The sequence below is a fragment of the Engraulis encrasicolus genome, chromosome 2 (assembly GCF_034702125.1).
Source record: "Engraulis encrasicolus isolate BLACKSEA-1 chromosome 2, IST_EnEncr_1.0, whole genome shotgun sequence".
NCBI lineage: Eukaryota > Metazoa > Chordata > Actinopteri > Clupeiformes > Engraulidae > Engraulis > Engraulis encrasicolus.
This window is the reverse complement of record NC_085858.1, coordinates 44,857,601-44,880,789: the sequence shown is the minus strand read 5'-3', so window position 1 is coordinate 44,880,789 and position 23,189 is coordinate 44,857,601. Positions and strand designations below refer to the sequence as shown.

The following is a 23,189-nucleotide window of genomic DNA, read 5'->3' as shown; positions in this document are numbered from 1 at the left end:
AAGAGGATCCAAGGTTGCTACTGCAAAAAAATGACACTGCAGGAGAACTTTATGGGTGGCTGTGGCTTAATGTTTAGACCCTCATAATCGGAAGGTTGCAGGTCTATATCTCATAAAAAAATAGCTTAATAAAAAATGGCACCATAAAAGCCACTTTTCAGAATCAGTCTCAAGTAATTCACAACAATAGATGGGCCTAGGCTTTTTTAGGTGCCTTTTCAAGTTTTGATAAACTGCCTGTTGTGTCAAACATAGCCTACCTCCCCAGCGCCTCACATTGTTTGTTTTGAAATTATATACCGGTAGATCCAATCCATTCAATGTTTTTATTTTGGTATTTGTAATGTTTAGGCTAGACATGCCATTATCTAATTGCACATACTTCTCCAGAACCATAGAGGGCGACATGAATATCTTGCTTGTCTGCCATGCTTCTCTGGTGTGAAAGGTCACGCGAACGCTCCCAACTTCCTTTCCCGTTTACGTCGGCCATAGAGCACCATCAGTGAGTAAATTTCCCTTACGAAAAATCTTAATCCATCTTCAAATTTAGGGACGTTTAGCCACTTCTTATAATTGTAGATGAACTATGAATACATTTCTGATCATGTGCATTTGAAACGTTTTTTCAATAACTGTTGAAATTGTTATCTTTTGGATGTTGTTGCAAGATCACGTCTCTGTATTTTAACATGGCAGCCTGTCGGAAGACGTCCCATTCTCTTAGAAATAGCCTTGTACATTGCCCCACTATTGAACATGCAATACGCAACATGACTACAAACTCTATTCCCACGAGCGTCTTGTACTATGTGTTCTAATCACACGTTACTTGCCTGCGTTTGGGATACATATTGGTTCACTGTTAAGGCTAGCATTAGCATTACACGTACTAACATGGGGCTTTGGCAAGTATGATTTAACAATTGGAATGATGCTAGTTGTTCTTCAATACAACCTTGAATCTTGACGTGATGTGGGCCTACGTGCAATTGTCGATGTTGGCAATATCAGGAAACGCTCGTGTCCTGTATGCTACACAACTGTGAAGGCTGCTAATATTGTAGGCTGAATGTTAATAGCGGTGTGGGCTGTTGGCGAAATGTGCATGACCAATTATCAAGAGACGTTTTAGACTCACGTATGTGTTCCCCTTTACTTTTGTTCACGTAGAGATGGGCAAGTTCATGAAACCTGGAAAGGTAGTGATGGTCCTGGCTGGACGCTACGCAGGACGTAAAGCCGTCATCGTCAAGGTAAACACAAGTCACCTGGGCATACTTAGTGCGAGGCAATGTCTCCCACTGCCATTGATGTTTTCTTATTGTATGTAAATACATTGTATTGTGGATACATTTTTTTGCATATGCCCACAATTGTTGACTATTTGTTTGAGTTCATTTCCATGTTTCCCTTTGACAGAACATTGATGATGGAACCGCTGACCGCCCATACAGCCACGCTCTGGTGTCTGGCATCGACCGGTACCCCCGCAAGGTGACCACAACCATGGGCAAGAAGAAGATGGCCAAGAGGTCCAAGATCAAGGCTTTCGTCAAGGTCTTCAACTACAACCACCTTATGCCAACCAGGTATGGCGCTTTCCCTCCCACACAACCGTTCATGCTGTGTAGTGGAAAACGAGCCATTGTTTGTGCAGTGAAATGGAAAGTTGTGTAGAAATGCAGCTTTTTTCCCTATATTTTGTTCTCATTTATCCTCATGACAAACCACCTCCTCTGTCCAGGTACTCTGTTGACATTCCCCTGGACAAAACCGTCGTCAACAAGGATGTCTTCAGGGACCCTGCTCTTAAGCGCAAGGCCAGGCGCGAGGCTAAGGTTAAGTTTGAGGAGAGGTGAGTGCTTGTTTTTATTTCATGGAAATATTCATCAGTGACGTGTCCTGGAAGAAGTGAAGTGATGTTTTGAAGTTTGTGTGATGCACAGTTGGACGCAAGAGGTTTCGTAGCTCTAGCAGGAGTTTCTCAGAAAAAGTAGTTGGCCAGTGGCATATCTCAGTTTGAGGCAGCGCTTCCCATTTTCCGAATTGAGAGATGGGTACAGGGAATTTGCAAGTGGTGATTTTCAGGTTTCTGTATTCAGACATGGGCATGCATGATTTGAGATCTATCATCTGATGGTCCTCAATTGGATGTCAGTGTATGACAGTGCTGACATTGGTCCCACTAGTGTACATCAATTGGCTATTAAAAATGCCGTTTGCGGTTTGACTAGTTATCTGACTTGGAGGAACTGTGTTGCTTTCAGATTGCACCCTTTGTAGTCATTTTAAGGCGTTTGACCATACACTATGAATACTTAAAGGAATGCGAGATGACTCATTCTAAATCTGAACCTGGAATTATGTTTTAAAAACATAATTCTCCCCAGTATGTGTCAATAGTGCACATGTGACCAAAGTTGGTACTTTAGTCAAGGCAAGCGTTGTTTGCAGTTGTGGTGTTTAGAAATGAGCATGTTGCGAAGACATCGGATTCGCTTCAGCTCTTGATGCAATCAATAGAATGGAACATCGCTGTCAGTTTTGACCGATTAAGTAGTACCAGTGGTCTTGTGTGCTTTTAAAGTGATCCTGTCCCATTTTTGGAAATAAGCGCCTATTACACCTCCCCTTGAGTTAAATAATTGAGCTAGCGGCTAACTGGTCTCATAGGAGTCAATGTTAACGGCTAGCTTGGAGGTAAAATTGGCACTGCCGTACTCAGAGAATGGTTGAAAGTACAGGAGAAAGGTACAACTCGATAATTTAAATCAAGGGGAGGTTTAATATGAGCTTATTTCCAAAGATGGAACAGTATCACTTTAATGCTTTTTTTATTTTCAGTACACTGTATTTTGGACCAATCTTGCTGTATAAAGTACGTAGTTCTTGTGCACAACCCTCCAGTTGTGCAGGTGTAAGGCAGGAAAACTTGGATCAATACGAAAAGTTGATGAAATGCGGCACACTGGATACAAAAGGGCGAAACTGAAGACTCAGTGGGCTAATCGCGTTGTTTGCTCCAAGAGAACAGTATCCAGTGTGCGGTGTTGCATGAACTTTTCATATTGGTTTTACAGTAAATTCAATAGTCACTTGACTGGTGGTGTGATTTGACAGCATTGATAAACCAATTTGTCATGTAAAGTTGTTGAAGTGTTGCCCTTAAAATGCTGATGGGTTTTGATGCTACAATTAAATTATTGTTTGGCAAGGAATTTATTCTAGTGGTTTCAGAATTTGTATCCACGTGTCCACTGTTTATTTGGAGCACATGACTTTGAATGGTTACAGTCAGCATTCTTTGCATGCATTATTGGTAGTTTTACATTTCATGAACACCATATGCGCAAATCATACCATGAAAATCCTACGTGTTCAGATGGGTCATCATTCATTTCAGTGACCCAATTTTATGTATCTTAAGTGTTGATCTGGAGTTATTCTTGAAATTGCCAGCCAAGAAGGTGTTCCAACATAGTCATATTTTGGATTTTACTGTGGGTTGTTTTGTGGCCCTTGATGTAAAATGGGCAGTAGTTGCGTTGGTTTAGGTGTATAGTGCACCTGCACTTGTTCTGTATTTTTCCTGTGCACTTTGTATCTGCTAGTGATGTTGGCTATGATTATGTCCTCAGTTGTAAGTCGCTTTGGTTATAAAGCGTCAGCCAATTGTAATGTCTGTAACATGAGGCTAATAACTCTTTTTCTTTCTTCCCCCCCCCCATTTTTTTTTTTTTTTACAGATACAAGACCGGAAAGAACAAATGGTTCTTCCAGAAGCTCAGATTCTAGGCTCTCTATCGTTTCTCAAATAAATGTGTTAAAAAAAGGATTCTTATGATGACTCCTGTGTTTTTCTTTTGTGTGTGTGTGGTGGTTGTCCCCCTCACCATGCCTTTTGAGGATGGACTTACATTTCACATGGAGAATATTTATTTACGGAATGTCTTGACCGTCTTTCCCAGGCAACTCTGAATCCCAAGAAACATGCTGTCTGCCTTTCCTCAGCCTTCTTCCCAGACTTCTGGCCTCCTCACAATGATGCAGAATAGGTCTTTTTTTAAATTACATATTAAAGAATTTTTCTTTTGGTCTTTTTCGACTTTATTTGATCGGACAGTGTGAGAGGTGGACAGGAAGCGAATTGGGAGAGAAACGGGGAGGGGTTGTCAAAGGACACGGGCCGGGAATTGAACCCGGGTCAGCAGGGCACGTGCCCTACCGGTTGGCCACGGCAGGGCCGATGCAGAATAGTTCTACGTCAGTATCTCCTGAGGCTTCTTTGCTGTCAACCAGCCCGGAGCAGACGTTAAAACTCAGTATCCTTACTTAAAATGAAAGTGACTTCTAAATAAATTTAGCAAGATATTGAATTCTAAATGTGTTCAGATGTCAGTCACAGTGCAGGAGAAAATGACTTGAGGAATTAAGTTGAAAGGCAGCTGGTCACTGATATGAGGACTATGTTTAGGGGTAATTTCGTTTTCTTACCACAGGGTGGCGCTTCTGTCATGCTCAGACCAGATACGGCTCTGGCTCAGACTCGAGGACTGCTAACTTGCTTACCTTGCACATTACTTTTTGCTGAGATATTGGTCTCGTTTCTGATGCAGCAGTGTTGCAGCATGCATTTATGCACACTTAACCATTTCCATGCATTCTGGTAATTCTAACCACAATTCATTGAAATGGAAAAGTGTGCATGCGCTATGCATGGCAAAAGCAGCACTGCTCCATCAAAAATGAGCCCAATGACTTAATCACGACTTGGCTTGTATATATCGTACCATGTCAATGTTTCTTTCAGTAAAATTGTCACAAATTAGAAACAGACGAGCAGGCTTCAGTCACCTCATGGAAACTCGGTGTCCAATACATCTTTGCGTTGGCTTAACATCAGGTGTGGGGAACCTATGACCTGAGGGCCATTAACATGAACTATGACCCGTTTTGTAAAGCAATCTTAGAAATTACATTTGCAATGCAATTACCAGTAAGTTACATTTTCAGGGGACCTAGTGAAAGTGGGGCCTAAGGTGGCTGTCTTCAAATCCTAGTTTGTATTCATAGTATGGCTCTTGGAGTTAATAATATTTGAAGTGGCCCCTTGAATGAAAAGGTCCCCCACCCCTGCTTTACACATTATTGCAGAATAATGATGCAAAAGACTAACAAGGAAAATATGTCTAGCTCTAAACTCAATATTGGTTTCCTATAATCCCACTCAGGACCGCTGATGGCTTTGTCTGGGCCTGGTACAAAGACATCTGAAAGGACTCCAAACCCAATACATACAATGTAATGATCCAATTCTGGGCCCCCTCTCCCTGTGCCCGGGACAAGTGACCCCTTTTGTCCGTTTCTGTAGGTTTCCTGTTACCCCAAATAAATGGGGGTCTGTTTGCACATTTTATTTATGTAAACACCTGATCTAGGATGTGTAACTCAAAACCCATTTATCTGTATGCACAGTGGGCTATATTCAGTTGTGCATTGAATGACAACAATTTGCTGTCTTCCCCCACAATATTTTTTTTTAAATACACATTAGATAAGTGGTTTTCAAACTGTGGGTCTTGGGACCATATACCGGTATTTGTATATAGAAGACAGATCTATGCTTGGGACCCCTGTGGGCCGCGAGGGGGTGCTAGGGGGGCCATGGCAGGTTGACAGGAAAAGTACAGCATAAAGTGAATATGTAATAAACAATGTAAACCAAAATAAACCATAAAGTAAGTAGTAGTAAGCTTTCATAAACATTTTTTACAATTATTATTTTGTTTGTTTTACAGTGTTTTGAGACCATGTTGTATGGTGATTGCACTTTAAACAAATATTATGTATTATTTCTTACTTGAAATACAGAAATGCAAAGGTAAATGGAAATGTACATTAAGAAAACCCTCCGAACTAAATGTGGATACATTAGTAAACATCTTTTGACAAATATGCGCTAGTCCTCTGGTTTAGAACTGGAACTCTACTCTCAGTTATAAAAGTTTGGTGAGAAAAGTGGGGGAGGGACGGTAACATCACAGTGGTAACATCATGTTCTAGCCTACTGCGCAACCTTCAGAGACTCCTAGCTAGGTAGCGCTTGTCCGCCACTGAATGGGAACTGAAACAGTCCATGCCTGGAGGTATGGATGGCTTTGAGGGTGATACCCCTGATACCAACTCTGACGCCCACAACGGAATTTAATGTTCTTAAATCAGCCTTTCAGCACATCTGAAGGTATGTGATGTATACGTTGTATGTCCTCACTACTGAGAACATAACGAACTAAATGTTGAATAGGGAGCAACGGCACGAGGTCGTGTTTTGTTTGACAGGTCTCGTTTGTACGGGTAACAATTACTAGAATGTATAACTTATGTACATGTGGATGTCATAACACATGTTTAATATCCCTTGTCTTAAGGTAGACAACTGAGTGCCATTTGTCAGTAACTAAAGAGAGACATTTGTACAGACAGCTAACTCTGGCACGGTTGTTGACAAGTCTGAAGCTGCTGCTAACCGTGTGTTGCTAATTGATGAGTTAGCTCGATTGCACCCAATGCATTGATCCAGTTCATGTCGTATTTCTTAGCAGCAAATGCAGAAGCGAAGAAAAGCTTTAATACTTTTCGTATAAATGAGCCTCTTCATTCCCAGCGTGTGTTATTGTGTGTGGGTGGCCTAGGGTAGGGGGTCAACTGGTTGGCTAACTTGCTAGCTGACATGGCTAAGTTACATGAGGTGTAGACCTACGTCACCTTTGAAGCCCTTGCCATATTTTCAGGATTTTAGCGCATTACTGTCCGCACTTTGCCTGGGAACTCCCATACTGCCCGACGTTGATTATTGTATTTCATTGATCATGGACAGAAATAGCCAAATCGTTCGTTTGCATGAAAGGGAAAGATGTGATGAATGAAAACACCCCACCGTTTCTGCTGTCAACTCAAGATCATGCACTTATTTTTTTAATGCATTATGAAAGCAAGCAGGCCATTTTGTAGTTTTGTAGGGTCTGACATTAGCCTTACGATTTAGTATTTATTTATTTGTACAAAGACCACATTGTCCTCTCTTGTCCAAACACTGCAGTTTCTCTGCTTTGATCATAGGGAGAGAAACGTGACCTATCTGGTTGGGAATGCAGTGATAGGCTGCTGGTAGATGAGGATCCGCCAATTACATCGCACACACATGGCGACACACACCACTGACATGGTACTATTTAATATGAACACGGATACCACATGCACTCAAACACACAATCCAATATGTTTCTCAATTACTGATTATGCATGAATGCCACTCCATCAAATAGATGGTATTTTATATATTAAATGCACCTGCACACAGGTTTACAGGGGATACTTTCTTCTGTCTAAGTTGAGATTCACTGTATAATCAGGTGGTAGGCCTACAATGACATTTGACACAAGCTTACTGGAGTAAATGCATGTACAGGGACCGCCATGTATTACCTGATAAGGGAAAGCAATCCCAGGGCAGTTGTGTCATGGATTACCAGTGAGCCTCCTGCCCCTTAGACCAATTTGGCAGCTGTTCAAGACTCTTAAGACAAGCCTATTGTGCCCCTGACAACTTTTACCTTCATGAGCAGTATGGCTGTGTTTGTTTGGGTCTTCTTGTTAATCTGTTACAAATGAGCTGTAGGTGCTTACTGCTGTAGGCAGGCTTCACTTGTGTGTTTGGGCCAGGGTAGGCCACCTAACCCAACACAGCCTCCCTCCCTCCCTCCCCACCCACTGGGTTGCTCTGCACAGATAAGATATCAGGCAGACAGTGAGTTAGTGTTTTGCCTAAGTACTACTAGACAACCTCGTTTCAAGATCCGTCAACAGAATTTTGCCTAAGAAAGTTGAAAAGCCATTAAGAATTTAAAATATGATGCTGTAGCAGGTAATTACATTGTTTGGAACAAAGGCTCGGGGTACACCCTGTTCTGTATGGTAACCCTAAAAGGGTAAGTGCGGATTTAGTTTTGCATGATCAGCTGCAATAGACAGTTTGGAAATGTGGTTGTTTAATGTTTTCCATTGGTCACGTCACACTGGGGTGTTTTAGGCCCTGCAGTATGGTAGTTGGCGTTTGTCGAATGTGACGAGGCAATAGGCCTAATGCTCTATTTTTGGCTTAAATGCAGATTTTGTTATGGAGGGCAAAAACAATGTTGGAATTGAATATGAAAAAAAATGTTAAGTGTAAATGATTACAAATGCATCAAATTAAAACATCTGGGGGAAAAAGTAGTGCACAAGTGGGAAATGTGTTTTCATTTACTGCTGTATTTAGGATCAGGAATATGGGGCTAATAATTTGTCTGTGTATTTGTTGTGTCTCTGCTGTGTCTGTGACCATTTCTGTGTCTGTGTGTGTGTTTTGCCTGTGTGTTTGTGCGCTGGCTGTGTCAGGTTGTGGAGATGGGGGAGCGTCCCCTGGTCAGTACCCCGGTGGGGATCACCCCGACGGGGATCACCCCTGTGCAGCAGATGCTGGCGTCAGGCACGGGGGCCCTCTTGACATCCCTCTTCGGTAAGGACCCTTCCTCTCTCTCTCTCTCTCTCTCTCTCTCTCTCTCTCTCTCTCTCTCTCTCTCTCTCTCTCTCTCCTTCTCTCTCCTTCCCTCCATCCCTCGTCTTACTGTTCCAATAAGTGGCTTGTATCTCCTTCCATTTTTATAGTCTTTTGAGTTTACATTTCATTACATTTAGCAAACGCTTTACAAAGCGGCTTAAAAACAAGGACATAATCCATAGCCTACACCTCTTGCAAATTCAAAGTGCACATAAAATACACAGAAAAGAAGTCCTCCATATACCAAGGAGGGTTGGTGTTTTAAACATATTCTCTTTAGTGCAGGACCTTTCTCTTCCTTGCCCTTCCTGATAGTTCATAGTCTTTGCTGCAATTTCATGTTCTTAAGTTCATATTTTCTGTCATGTTTCATGTGTTTGTATGGGGATTTGACTCTCAGTATGTTGTCAGCCCATGATCATTCTTCAATGCATTATGAAACTACGTATGTCATGATTTGACTCTTGTCTATGTCTCTACCTGTGCAGTAACACCACTGGATGTGGTGAAGATCAGAATGCAAGCCCAACAGACTCCCTTCCACCAAGGTAAAACTGGGGACTTGTAGAGTCTATATGGAATTGAAATAAAACACGGCGCTGATTTGACCACTTCTTCGTCTTACTTTGTTGCAAATGCATGTCAACACAGACGATGAAATACATCAGACGGAGGATTATAAGCAGGCTTTTGCTAACAGCTTGTTTGCTTCAAATTCCTTGAGTGCTCTTTTTGCTTGTATCCTGTCTGCTCCAACCCTATTTCCTTCATGTACGCTGATGTCTGCTTGCTATGTCTGTCTTTTTGGCCTCGTTTTCTCTGGTTTTCTAGCATTGGCATTAGAAGCAAGTTCATGGACCAAGGTTGTTCGACGCTCAAAGTGTGAGTAACTGCTCCGAAACGTGCTGACACACACACACACACACACACACACACACACACACACACACACACACACACACACACACACACACACACACACACACACACACGCTTGCCTTGTTGTGGCTCAACTAACCAGCTTTTGCGGACACTGTGGTCAACCAAAATGCAGATTTCTCTTCTTCCATTTTGCCAGTAGTTCTGTTTTATCAGCAGATTTAGAGGATATTTGACATTGTAATTCTTTGTATCTCTCTGTCGGTAAAAGCCACAAAAACAAGCCTGATCCTGGCCTAAAGAGTAGCTGTTGTTGGCCGAAACCTTTGTTTATCTCGGTGAGATCCAAAAATATCCCCGAATCTGAGTGTTTTGGCCTGAGCCAGTTGGATTGAGTTTAAGTTTGCCTGGCCGTGATGGTTGGCAGTGCGGTCATTGCCGTGGCCTTCAGTATATTTAGCTCTCCTTATCTCAGCAGTAGACCAGTTCCCCCTCCTGACTGTCATGGACTTTTTAGTAGACAAACAAATATGTACTCTGAGCCATGTGCTGTTTTTGTACATCCATACTTTTACAGTTTATTGACTGATGGGGAGAGATGTTCTCCAGACAATTGTTTGCGTTCATCTTTGTTACTCTGAACTAGTTTGTAGTCTGGAACTAAATAAGACAAAGTTTTCATGGTCTTCCTCTGTAGTAGAGTTTGGATGAATAGTAGTTATGCGTTCTTATTTAAACTCTATATGAGTATCAGAAGAAATGCACAATTGGTGCCATTGAATAGCAACAAGTGGTTGTCAATTTAATTTGTGTCCTTGTGTATGTGTAACGAATGTGTCTATTGTACTCCATGTTATTTTTAAAATTATTATGGTATGTAGAGCTCACAAACAGAGATAATGGATCAAGACTGACTGTAGTAGTTTGGTTTCGTTTATTTGTTAGGGACAGATACATAGGATGTAGGTTGAATAACAGCCAAACCGCAAGCATCATAGCATTTATAGCAAAAAACTAGTCTCCAATTGATTGCGACCTCTATTGACCTTCCAGGGAAGTGCTTCCTCTATTGTAATGGCCTCATGGACCACATTTACGTCTGCCAGAATGGCTCCGGCTGCACTAGCTGGTACAAAACCCCTACGCACTTCAGTGGAACATTGGTGAGTCCTTATTTGTGTATCTTCCCCCATGTAATATACACACACACACACACGCTGGTACAAACCCCCCACGCACTTCAGTGGAACATTGGTGAGTCCTTATTTGTGTATCTTCCTCTATAATACTCTCACACACACACACACACACACACACACACACACACACACACACACACACACACACACACACACACACACACACACACACACACACACACACACACACACACACACATTTTAGTCCCACCCACAACACAAATCAGCTAGAATCTGCTATGTTATTCCAAACAGAGTTTGCTGTGTACACCAACAGTATTTCTCAACAGCCCACTATGTTTTACTGTTGTGTCCTGATAGGATGCCTTTGTGAAGATCACCAGACAAGAAGGGCTGCGGTCACTGTGGAGCGGCCTCCCACCTACACTGTGAGTGAAATCTGACCAGGAAGAAGAGAATAGGAGAGGAGGAGTGTTATTGCATCACCTCCCACTTACGCAACAGACGTGTAGCAGGAATATCTTTTCTTCTCCTCCATTTCCTGATTAATCAGATCTATTGCGTCACTTGCCAGAAGAATTGACAATAGAGCTACATAATGCAAACGGTAAAGCGGCACCTCAACACCATATTTCAAAACGTGGCTTAACTGCACTAAATCAAATGTGTCTATGACAATAACTCAATGTTTCCATGACAATGACTTGTTCACCAAATCAAATGCACTGTTGCCCCCTGCCTCTATCTGCAACGTCATAAACCAGCACTGTTCAAAGCGTTGAAAAGGTCAGGTTGTCATCACAACAGCATTCAGTAGTACTATTGCATATTGCACATGAGTGTCTGTAAGTGCTATTGCGTCAGAACTGTAGCACTCACACTCTGACTGGTGATGATGGTAATGTTCTTGCTCTGTGGCGCCGTGCTAGCATAGTGAACTAGCCCCACCCACCAAAATTATTTTTCCCTGCGAGTGGGTCTAGCCTCGGACAATGCCCCATGCCCTGAAACTGGCAGAGCAATCACAACACAGGAGGTTTTGAATCTTTTGATACAAAGTGGATGAGGTTTTGAGGGAGCGACGACAAAGCGACAGAATAGATGCAGACACAGTTTGAAAAACAACGGGTTGTTCTCATCAACAATCTTGATGTGCCATTGATCGGGGCCAGACTAAATATTCACATTTAATCTCACATTTAGTCTGTTTTGCCAGGCTAGGGCCGTGCCTCAATGCACTTTGACTGCCCTAGCTCAAGAAAGTCTAAAAAGCCCCGAAAGCAAAGTAATGTCGATGTTGTTGTTCTGCAGCGTGATGGCCGTGCCAGCCACCATCATCTACTTCACCTGTTACGACCAGCTGAGGGACTTCCTGCGCTACAGCATGGGTTACCATGGAAACCACATACCCCTGATCGCAGGCGGCTTGGCCAGATGTAAGTGTCATGTAATCAAAACCTGTGTACACACACAAAAGCAACCAGAAACCGTAACATACGCACACGAAGGAAAGCACATCTAGAGTGGAGTCCAATATGCGGACTTCCCTCCTCCCTTGCTCACTTGCCTGCTTGTGATCTCATGATGATGTCACTGACAACGGAAAATGAATTCAATATCTTGCAAAAGCGTAATTGTAAAGTCATTTTCTCATTTGCAAACTGGATGATGAATGAAGAATAGTCCCCCAAAAATTATTTTGGCTAGGCTGACAGCTGGGAAACTTAATTGTTTTCTCCACGGAGGAGGGGCCAGGAGGCGGGTGGAGGAGACAAGCACAAGTGGAGGAGGCAAGGACGCATATTGGGATGCACATCTAGACTCGGGTGTAGTAGCGTGTAGCTAATCAGGAAATGAGGGTGAGCTACGTCAATCCTGTAATCTTAAACTTCAAGGAACTTGTCACCTTTTTGGGGAATTGGCTGACTTGCAGACCAGGAGTTACATAAGAGAGCGGATGTGTAAGCACTGCTCCGCCAAAGTTCGATTCCATTGTTGACGATATAACCCCGCACACCGGCGCCGATAGCGATTAGAGACGAGTTCTATTTTGTCTGAGCTGTCCATTGACTATCTATGCTATGTTCATGTGAATTTGGGTCTGGGGGTCTGAATTTGTGTTGGAAGCGAAAGTGCTCCGCAGTGCTGTCGGAGCCAATGTGGCCCTCACTCTTTTCATCTCCCAGTGAATGCCCAGCAACACAGTCTGAAGCAAAGCCGATAGCCTAGCTTGGCATCATTAAACAAAACTGGGTTAGTGGGTTATTCCAATAAAACGATGACTACTGTAACCTACTTTTCCACACACCATGTCAAACTTCATCAACATTTCTGAAGGAAAGGCAGGTAATGTTTTGCAAGATCATGCTGACAGACAGGCAAAGTCCATAAATTACACTTGAAAATTAATCACTAACTCACTTTCTTAACAGACATGTTAACACTAAAAGCAATGATCATTGGCCCCCATGTCTTGTAAATCCTAGCTGGGTCTTAATGATTTAAAGTTGATCATACACAATTGGTGTCAAAGTTAGTGAATTTCTTTGTCTCTTTTCTTCTTCTAGTATATATTACACTTCTCTATATATTTCTATATATTTATTTGTTTTCTATATCCCTCTTTGCTTTCCCCTTTCCCTTGGTAGTGATTGTTATCATGCCTTAGAGGCAGTTCCACACTACCATGTATTTTCAAGTATGAATACAGTAATAAAAAAGTGCTAATTCTCTCTCTCTCTCTCTCTCTCTCTCTCTCTCTCTCTCTCTCACGTTCTCACCCTCGTGCTCTCTCTCTCTCTGTCTTTCACGTTCTCACTCTCGCCCTCGCCCTCTCCCTCGCGCTCTCTATCTCTCTCTCTATCTCTCTCTCTCTCTCTCTCTCTCTCTCGCTCGCCCTCTCCCTCGCGCTCTCTATCTCTCTCTCTATCTCTCTCTCTCTCTCTCTCTCTCTCTCTCTCTCTCAGTGGGTGCGGTGTCTGTCATCAGTCCCCTGGAGTTGGTCCGCACTAAGATGCAGTCTCGCCGGCTGTCATACGGGGAGCTGCGCGTCTGCATCCGCTCGGCGGTGGCCCAGGATGGCTGGCTGTCCCTGTGGCGAGGCTGGGGACCCACCGTCCTCAGGGACGTGCCTTTCTCAGGTGAGCCCACCTTACCACCTGGACACACAGTGAATCAGACCAGACCGACCAGAACGGAGCTGGTGCCTGTGCCCGCTAGCCAGGCTGTGCCCTCCTAGTGACGCAACCAGGGCTCGAAATTAACGGTGTCCCGACGTCCCGGGGACCATAAAAAATGTTGTGGGGACACAAAGTTATCATTTCTGGGACAATGCCGGGACCGTCCAAAAATATAAATGAAAAGATTCAAAAAGTAGGCTACAAAAAGTAGGGACATTAGCCTAACTCAACACCAACCATCAGCGAAAATAGCAACAGAAAACTTTCCTATAAACGTCGGCATTGTGTTCTAGAATGTTGATTAAGATTTCGCAGCTGCGACTGCAAGCGTGTGTTTCTTCGGACTGCTGCTGAGAGGTTGGTTGTCCCGTTGGTTATGCCATTTCACCCTGAACTAGAAATGCTCTCAGAGAAAACGGGCTCTGGATTGTTGATTTTTCAAGCCAACAAGGATATATTCCAGTAGACATGGTTAAGCTGTGAGAGGAATGGAGTTCGGTTTTGCTAATATTTCAGGTAAGCAAAGCAACAGCCCCAAACAATGCGCAGTTGTCTGTGGCCACCTGTCGCGTGCTATCTGCCCAAAACACCAGAAACGCGAGCTGGCTCTAAAGTAGATTAACCCTCATTCATACATATCAGAAACTGCCTGTAAATTACTTTCCATTAACAAATAGTTAAGGAAACGGCAAGCAAGCTAACAGAGGTAGTTGTTAGCCAAGAACGTCAAGTAGTTTCATTCAAATGTGGCTGGAAATGAAGGCGCTATATTCTGAACATTGTCATACAAACGCAGTTATTTAATTAATGCTGAAGTATCCGTGTTATTGTTTCTGTGCTGGTAAAAGCAGAAATGCCTATTAGCCAAGGTCTAATTGAAAAGGGAAAAAGTCCACCTTGACTTCATTGATTACAAGCACGAAGAACGCGCTTCAATTTTACAGCATTGCCAGCGCATTTCTCTCCAATCCCTCTCTTTCTCCCCCTCCCCTCCCTCTCCATGCTAGCCTATCCCCCTCTCTTTCTCGAAAGTGAGGTAGGCCTAAGTGTGCGGTCGTAGTTTTTTCTCTTGTGCATTTATTTTTAGGTTAACTTATCAAATTGTCTTGTCAATGTCAAGTGAATTTAAAGCGGAAAGGAAACGTCTTGCAATGCGTTGTCATACTCCTAATGCGGCCCCAAAACCTACCGCATCTTCTTCCACCTAGCCTGATTATCATCGACTTTCACATCTCTTCGAGACTGGCTGAAGCTGTTGCATCACTAGGAGGGCACGGCCTGGCTATCTTCCACCGGCATGCCCATCACAACCAGTGGCCAAAGTCAGACTAGGTTAGACTATTGCCACTTTTTAACTAAAGCTAAACAGACACTGAATTGTTATTGATATGTAGTAGACTAAATGAAAGCTGTTTTTTTTCTGTAGGCTAAATAGGCTACAACAGAGTAACAGGCTGGCTGCAATAGAGTCTACAATAGCCTACATGATGGGTAGGCTATATTGGTGCATAAAGCAATCAGTTTGACAAATATAATGTCATTGAATGCAGATTTCCTCATATCACCATGCTCATATATTCTTGAAAAACGAAATGTGCACGGTTACTCAAGGCATTTTTCTATATAAGGCACAGATGTTCATGATTTAACACACCCTAATTTTTTCTTAAAGACCTGAATTGACAGTTGCACTGCAAAAAAAAAAAAAAAACCATAATCACACATGAAATTTAACGTGGACATAATTTACCACTTATTTAGGCGCGAAAAAAATGGTTTGGTTACATTCGGGACAATACAAAGTGGAATCCGGGACCATTGCGGGACACAAAGGAAAAAAGTTAATTTCGAGCCCTGGACGCAACACTTTCAGTATTGCAACTAGTCAGGTCAAGAGCAAGTAGGCCTACTTTCTGAGTTCCCGCAAATACAATAACTCCTCCCACTTTGTCGATAAGCAAACCAAAGGAGGCAGGTCAACCATGCCGTTTGGGAAACGTTAATTGTTATGCTCTTGGTCAGTCCAAGTCTCGAAGAGATTTGAACGTCGATGATAATCAGGCTAGTGCCCGCACCAGTTGGATATGGCACTTATCGCACTTAACGTATCGCTGCCCACCTCTGACCACTCGGTGAGTTTCATGTCTCTGTAAACGAATGTTTAATGCCATTTTATGATCGATTGCTTGAGTGCTTCATTGGAGTCAATGTAAAGGGGCTGTGTAAAATGTGGGGGGCTGCAGTCTTGAATACCCAAATGCTCCGTTCAGCACCAAATGTCAAAATTTCTGATGAGAACATCTCTACTTCACCCCAGAAGTCACATAATCAGGGCTTAATGTCTAAAATAGGGAACCACCACTTTAAGAGCTCGCCTTACCACCTGGACACACAGTCAACCACTCTGTCAACCCGGTGAACCTTCTCAGATTCCAGCAGGGTGTTTTTCAGTTTAGAGATGTGTGTGAACCAAGGTTTGAGATAACTACATATTGTAGCTGACTATGCTATATATACAATAGGTATACAGAATGCATATACTGGTAATACACCTCATGACTTGACTTTAGAAAAGCAAAATGAATTGGAGCGTTTTTAATTTAAAGCGATGGTTCGGAGTAGAATCACCCTAATGCCATTTGAACCGTGACACCCATCCACCTTTACACCCGAAGTGTTTTCTGCCGCAGGCTTACATCAACAGAGTTGCCGTGTTATTCGATGTTTATTCCGGTTAGCTTGACTCAAGCGCATATGGATACTGGGCACCGTCTCCAAACTTTCCCCACAAAAATAACATGTCATGACGCCAAACTTCTGCAGTAGCACAAATATGGTCTGTACTCACGAAACGAAGCATTTGGAAGTTTGGAAATAGTCCAGGAGTTTATTATTATCAACACAATCCGAATAGCTTCTCTGCTGCTAAAGCTGCGCCAACGTTACTTCCGTCATCTAAGACAAGCATGTAAGAGTCCTCAACGAAGCTCATAATATGCACAATGAAAAGTGAATTCAGCATCAGTATTGATAACGAAAATCCTTGTCTAATTGATAGTAGGTAAGATTTGAAATATCTTTTAAGTATTGCCTTGAAAATATAAGCCTTAATCACAATTCAGTGAAAACTTTTTTAACACTCTCGTCTGGAAGTTTGTTGAAGACTTTTACGGGCTTGTCTCATATGACGGAAGTAACGTTGGCACAGCTTTAGCAGCAGAGAAGCTATTCAGCTTGTGTTGATAATACTAAACTCCTGGACTATTTCCAAACTTCCAAATGCTTCGTTTCGTGAGTACAGACCATATTTGTGCTACTGCAGAAGTTTGGTGTAATGACATGTTATTTTTGTGGGGAAAGTTTGGAGACGGTGCCCAGTATCCATATGCGCTTGAGTCAAGCTAACCGGAATAAACATCGAATAACACGGCAACTCTGTTGATGTAAGTCTGCGGCAGAAAACACTTCGGGTGTAAAGGTGGATGGGTGTCACGGTTCAAATGGCATTAGGGTGATTCTACTCCGAACCATCGCTTTAATGGTATTTTTGTGATTCAACAATAGGAGGCAAGAGTATTGTTGCGCTCTAGATGTTTTGAAAAATAACTAGGTGCTTGGACCCAAAAAAAAGTAATGTACAAAGTTGGAGCAGGTTCGCACACTAAACAAGACACTAAGGTCAAGCAAGGAGTTATTTTATGTAAGTCAGAGCAGGGTAGAGCAAACGTTTCAGGCTGTTGCCATCATCAGTGCTCTCTGCTCACTGGTTCAACAATAGCAAAAGATGTGCTGAGTAAAGCGCATGCATGACTGCATGTACTGTATTTAACTCTCCATATTGATGTGCTGCATGCCATGTACAGTATTTAACTCCATACTTCGAAAGAAAGAAGTCAACCGCCATAAATAAGAAATGTTCGCTCTAAATAAACGAGCATAAAGTCAAGAAAGTGTCCGGTAGACTTCTTTCTTTTGAAGTATTGAACACTCCAGCGTTTACCAGCACCTAGGAGCTGTGCATGGAACTTTGAACTATTGAATATGTAACTATCCATTTTGATGTGCTGCTGCATGACTGCATGTAGGCTACAGTATTTAAGTGTCCATGTTAATGTGTTTTCCCCCATGTGCCCCTTACTCTGTGCCCCTCAGCCCTGTACTGGTTTAACTACGAGCTGGTGAAGAGCCACCTGTCTGAGCCCTGCAGGGCGCCCCACTCCACCTTCTCCGTCAGCTTCACCTCCGGCGCCATCTCAGGAACCGTAAGTATAAGTATGCACTCAAACTCACTTGATGCCAACGGCGCTGAAACGCATAATTTTGGATCCTAACATTCAGTACCAATGATGCTTGAGCGTGTCAATTCAGTTTTGTATGGTGTGGTGTTGACATGGGTGTAGATCTCAATTTGCTGTTGTTGTTGGACTTGACTTGTCACTTTAGTTCTTAATTGGTAGAACGTTTTGCTGGCCAGGTATGAGTTCACTCTCTGGCTGCTTTTGTGGCCCTTCAAAAACTGTAGACTGAAGACTAGCAGCCAAAAGAGGCCTGGACAGCAGGCAGCTGAGATTTTGCTCTGTTAGAGAAGGACAGAACCACCCCCCCCCAGGAAGATGTCTGTTCCCCGATTGATGCTTGAGAGTGTTTGTCTCCCTCTCTCTCTCTCTCTCTCTCTCTCTCTCTCTCTCTCTCTCTCTCGGGTTGTGCTGCCTGCCACTTCCCTACTCAAGGCTTCCTGATTAATCACAGCCTTGATTTAGCAACACTAAATCTTCCCTCCACCTTACAGCACTGCACTACACAAACTCTACTGAGACGCTCCAAGTCAGTGGTTGTCAACCTTTTTTGAACAAACGCCCCCTTGACCTCATCATAAGCCTCCCAAAGCCCCCTGACCTCACCATAAGTCTCCCAAAGCCGCCCTTAGTATTGAAAAATGAAATGCACTAATGCACCCTTATGGGAACTAAGCCCTGCCCCCACTCAGCTATGTCCTTCTCAAGGCCCCCAAGGGCTCCCCAACACCCCCTGGGGGGCTATAGTGCCCCCGTTGAGAAACACTACTACTCACTAGCTGGCACTTCACTTTAAGTAGAGTGGCATTGTTTTGAACTTGTGACTTTCTCCTAATGCCTGTACTGTGAGGCTGTTGGCGTAATTAGATAAGAGAGAGGGAGCGCACGACTGGCACGTACGTCCTCCTTAATGCCCAGCTCATTTCAGTGACGACAACTGCATGCTTGGACTATTGTGGTTTCAATCAGAATATTCTCAGCATTCGGTTCAGAATGAATATTCTGTTTAACAGCATTCTGCAACTGGAATAGTTCATTTGGAATGAATTAAGAGTTTAAATGACTTGTGCGCAAACCAAATTCTGCCACCAGTTTCAGATTGAAATTGGAATATTCCCCACATGAAACTGCACTCATTGGTTTTGATCAAGTAACTTTTTCCTAATGCCTTTGAGACGGTCGCTGTAAATAGTTAAGCGAGACACACAGCACAAGCTGACAAGTCTGCCTTTAATGCGCAGCCAGTTTTAGTGAGTTGAAAGCACCGCTTATCTCTCGTTTTCCAGGGTTGGTGGGGCAGAGTGCAAGTGAAATGAAATGTCAAGGCCCATGCGTCGTTGGTCGATCGCACACCTCTGTCCTAGTGGAGAAGAACAACATTTAGCCCAGTCCATGCAGCATGACATAGGCACTCCGTTGTGTTTTTTAGGTCATAGAAAGTGGTGAAGGCTGAAGGATTTGAAATGGGGTCAGCCTTGTTTGGGAAGTAAAGATATGAGCTGGCATGATATTGGTGCCAGGCTGAATGCATTGAAATGGGGTCATCCTTCTTGGGGAAAGTAGCATGCCTTGATATAGTGTGTGTGTGTGTGTGTGTGTGTGTGTGTGTGTGTGTGTGTGTGTGTGTGTGTGTGTGTGTGTGTGTGTGTGTGTGTGTGTGTGTGTGTGTGTGTGTGTGTGTGTGTGTGTGTGTGTGTGTGTGTGTGTGTGTGTGTGTGTGTGTTTCAGATTGCTGCTGTGATGACCCTGCCCTTTGATGTAGTGAAAACTCGCAGGCAGATTGAGCTTGGGGAAATGGAAACTAAGGCTGGTAAGAATTTCAGACTTTCATGTCATGTTTTTATGTGCTACCGAGGCGGACATATGAAGGTTTTTATAGGCTGAGAGCACCTTTTCCAAAAAGGGTTTAGGCATTTACCAGGTTTTTTTTTTCAGGAATCTTAGGTTGAAATGGGTTAATGATGTAGAATTCTTACTTTTATTAATCATCATCTTATTTTTGTTGGTGCTGTGTTATCAACCATTAATAGAACATGAATAGTAAAAGTCATGCAACGACCCAGTACAGCCAAATGTGTTACTTGATTAATCCAATTTGTGTCATCTTTGTGTCTCAGGCTCTGTGAGGAAACCTTCCTCTACCTGGCACATCATGAAGACCATCTGCGCAGAATCGGGCTACAGAGGACTATTTATTGGTAAGACCAAAGACCCTCTCTCAGCTACATTTGAAACTGCATGGATGATGTGGCTTCTATTTTCCATTGAAATGCATACGGGTACTTCTACATACGTAACTTGAATCTCGCCAAATGAATGTTGTCCATTCTGCCTTGCATCACACATACAGTGCATCTTGGAGAGCGTCACGTTGGGTTTTGTTTTCAGAAGGCATCGCCTTAGATTCCTAGATCTAATACATTTCTTCAAAACTGTTCTCTGTTCATCTTTTTTAAGAATCAGTGTTTGGCAAATGCCATAAAATATTTGAAATTGCAGACTTGACTCTGTTGCGTGATTACTCAATGCAAGCCTCCATTGTTGTCTGGCCCATTTCCTTTCTGGTCTGTGTGTTGAAGTTTGAAAAGTTTACTCTCCTGGTTGAAACCATATGTATCAGGCGAAAGCCAGATTAACTCCCACATTCATTAATTGGTAGTAATTTACAGTCCAATGCCATATATTCAAAATGACTTGGTTTTACCTGCCTAATTCGGTCAGGTGATTTGGCCTATTGAATGATCACCTGGTTGAATTGTCTAAAAACAAGGTCAATTGGAATATGTGACCCTAGATTGTAACTAGCGAAAGTGAAAGCCCAACTGGAAAAGTCCAACTCCCATTGTCATTGTGACTCAGCACTCCACAGCACACAAGTGTTCACTGCACACTGCCCACAACGAAATTGCATTTATACCTCATCCGTGCAAGTGGGCAGCTCATAGAGGAGGATAGGGGAGAGCACTGTTTAATTAGCCCCCCCACCAACCTGGTTGCCTGGTTACCACCAGACCTAATCACAAGTGTCTTCCAGATCGAAACGATTGTGTAGAACTAAAGGCAGTATGGGAGTTCCCAGGCTACCAACCTGGCAGGTCGGGAGTGAAATCGGCAACAAGTCTGATGCCCTAACCACTTACCCATGACTGACCAATGAATCCATGTTACCCATCACTGCTGTCCACCACATCCCACATCTCATACTGTACCTGCCTAAGCATTGTGTCCATTGTGGTGCTCGCACCCCTTGTCATACCTGCCTAACCATTGTGTCCATTGTGGTGCTCGCACCCCTTGTCATACCTGCCTAACCATTGTATCCATTGTGGTTTCCTTCTGCAGGCTTCCTCCCGAGGGTCATCAAGGTGGCCCCAGCCTGCGCCGTCATGATCAGCTCTTACGAGTTTGGCAAGGCCTTCTTCCAGAAGCACAACCTGGCCCGCGAGCAGCAGGCTATGTGAGCAGCACAAACCTGAGGCTTATGAGGTGGAAAACAAAACGACTTCCTCTCAGTATTGCCTCCAGAAGTTTCCTCAGCTTGTGGACCCCCCTCTGCTAACACCTGTCTTAGTACTAGGTACTTAAATCAGTACTAGGTACTGAGTGTCCAGAACTTGATGCCACCCAATGTGCCAGCATGCCCAGATCTGCATGCTGTCATGAGAGGCGTGACACACACACACACACACACACACACACACACACACACACACACACACACACACACACACACACACACACGACTTGAACACTGCCTGCTTCTCATTGGCTGTTGCTGCTGTTGGCATCTGTGTGAAAGGGTGGAAGGGAGGGAGGGGGTTGTCCTCAGGTGCCCCTTGACTTGTTGCCATGGAAACCTTTGATTCACACAGCTCCTTCCGAACTCCAGAAGAAGAAAAAACGTATCCGGAGGGATTATTGTCTTTACCCCTCAAAGATTTGTGAAACTGCTGAATGCTTTCCCGTCATGCTTTTGAACTACCCTAACATAAGTAACATGGCATGAGAGAAGAGCGAGGAGTCTCACCGGTCAGTGAGAGAGTGAATGACTGGCCGGTTCAGCGAATACCCCCAGCAGCATCTCTGGTCTAATCATTCCAACAAGTTTGGGCAGACGGAAATAAAGACAGTTTTTTTAAAAAAAATGCCTTAAACGCTAGAATGAAGTCTGAGCATGCTACTGAGTCTTGATCTTACACATGGCATGGGCATCGACTGTGCTGGCGCTCTGCACTGACCTGTTGATGCCTCCTGAAAAAGCCTCCATCAACCCTGCCTGAACGGGGCTCTGCCCCTGTGTTAATAGACAGCGCCATCTGCTGGACATTTAGCTAATTACATGACAAAAGAAAATGAAGAAGAAATTTGTTGCAGTGATGCTGATCCCCACAGAATATGGATGAATGGCTTGGTCAGACACTAAATAGCAATGGTGCCCAAATACACAATACATAGAAATTCAAGAGAGTTTATTGTCATTGTCATAGTTGTTTATGTTAGTATGAAGTGTCAATGTGGGCTCATAATGTTGAAACTGTGATGCATTTCCATGGTAATGGGCTGTCAGTTTTTTCATGAGGACTACTCGACTGACTGTTGTCTCTTATTTTTGTTAAGAAGGAAAAACAAATTCTTATTCTTTATTTTCCTTATTCTATATTTTCTGTATGTATTTGTTCACGTTTGTATTGTTGTTGGTCTTATTTCTCCCCATGAGACAGACATGTCTTCTCCTTTTTTATTTTTCTAAGGGAAATTTTAGAAGAACAGAACCAGTTTGATGACTTGAATATTCAGAGATTTCAGAGCAGTGTTTTCAGTAAATGCTGCTGATCAGACTGAAATGTGATTGGACAGTCTCAGGGCCAGTAAACCCTGTACTAGTCTCACAGAATCACTTTATGTTGAATGTGTGATGGTATGGAAGTGGTTTTGTTTGATTGAAGATGTGTGCTGAGATTGTTTAACATATTTAAATATGTTAACCATATATGTAATGATGCTGAGTTGTTTCATATGAAACACAGTAGCATGTAATGTTCTCATCCTAATGGGAGTAAATGTGAAATAAAAA

General features: G+C 43.1%; 2 protein-coding genes across 4 annotated transcripts; both read left to right on the top strand.

The window, feature by feature from the left end:
* The first annotated feature begins 390 nt into the window (after positions 1-390).
* rpl27 (ribosomal protein L27) lies at positions 391-3,838 on the top strand. Its single transcript, XM_063189191.1, has 5 exons — positions 391-505; positions 1,174-1,256; positions 1,423-1,592; positions 1,748-1,858; positions 3,750-3,838. The coding sequence occupies exons 2-5, from the start codon at positions 1,176-1,178 to the stop codon at positions 3,796-3,798; spliced, it is 411 nt and encodes a 136-aa protein (XP_063045261.1). The 5' UTR covers positions 391-505; positions 1,174-1,175; the 3' UTR covers positions 3,799-3,838.
* A 2,247-nt stretch (positions 3,839-6,085) lies between these two features.
* Positions 6,086-22,248, top strand: slc25a39 (solute carrier family 25 member 39). Of its 3 annotated transcripts, none has more exons than XM_063189170.1 (12): positions 6,086-6,244; positions 8,440-8,560; positions 9,091-9,150; positions 9,434-9,484; positions 10,535-10,644; positions 11,002-11,069; positions 11,953-12,077; positions 13,608-13,781; positions 17,973-18,082; positions 19,844-19,925; positions 20,233-20,313; positions 21,458-22,248. In XM_063189170.1, the coding sequence occupies exons 2-12, from the start codon at positions 8,449-8,451 to the stop codon at positions 21,574-21,576; spliced, it is 1,092 nt and encodes a 363-aa protein (XP_063045240.1). In that variant the 5' UTR covers positions 6,086-6,244; positions 8,440-8,448; the 3' UTR covers positions 21,577-22,248. The 3 variants fall into 3 exon arrangements, with proteins under 3 accessions (XP_063045240.1, XP_063045254.1, XP_063045248.1); XM_063189178.1 differs by lacking the exon at positions 6,086-6,244 and adding an exon at positions 7,342-7,991; XM_063189184.1 differs by lacking the exon at positions 9,434-9,484.
* The last annotated feature ends 941 nt before the right edge of the window (positions 22,249-23,189 follow it).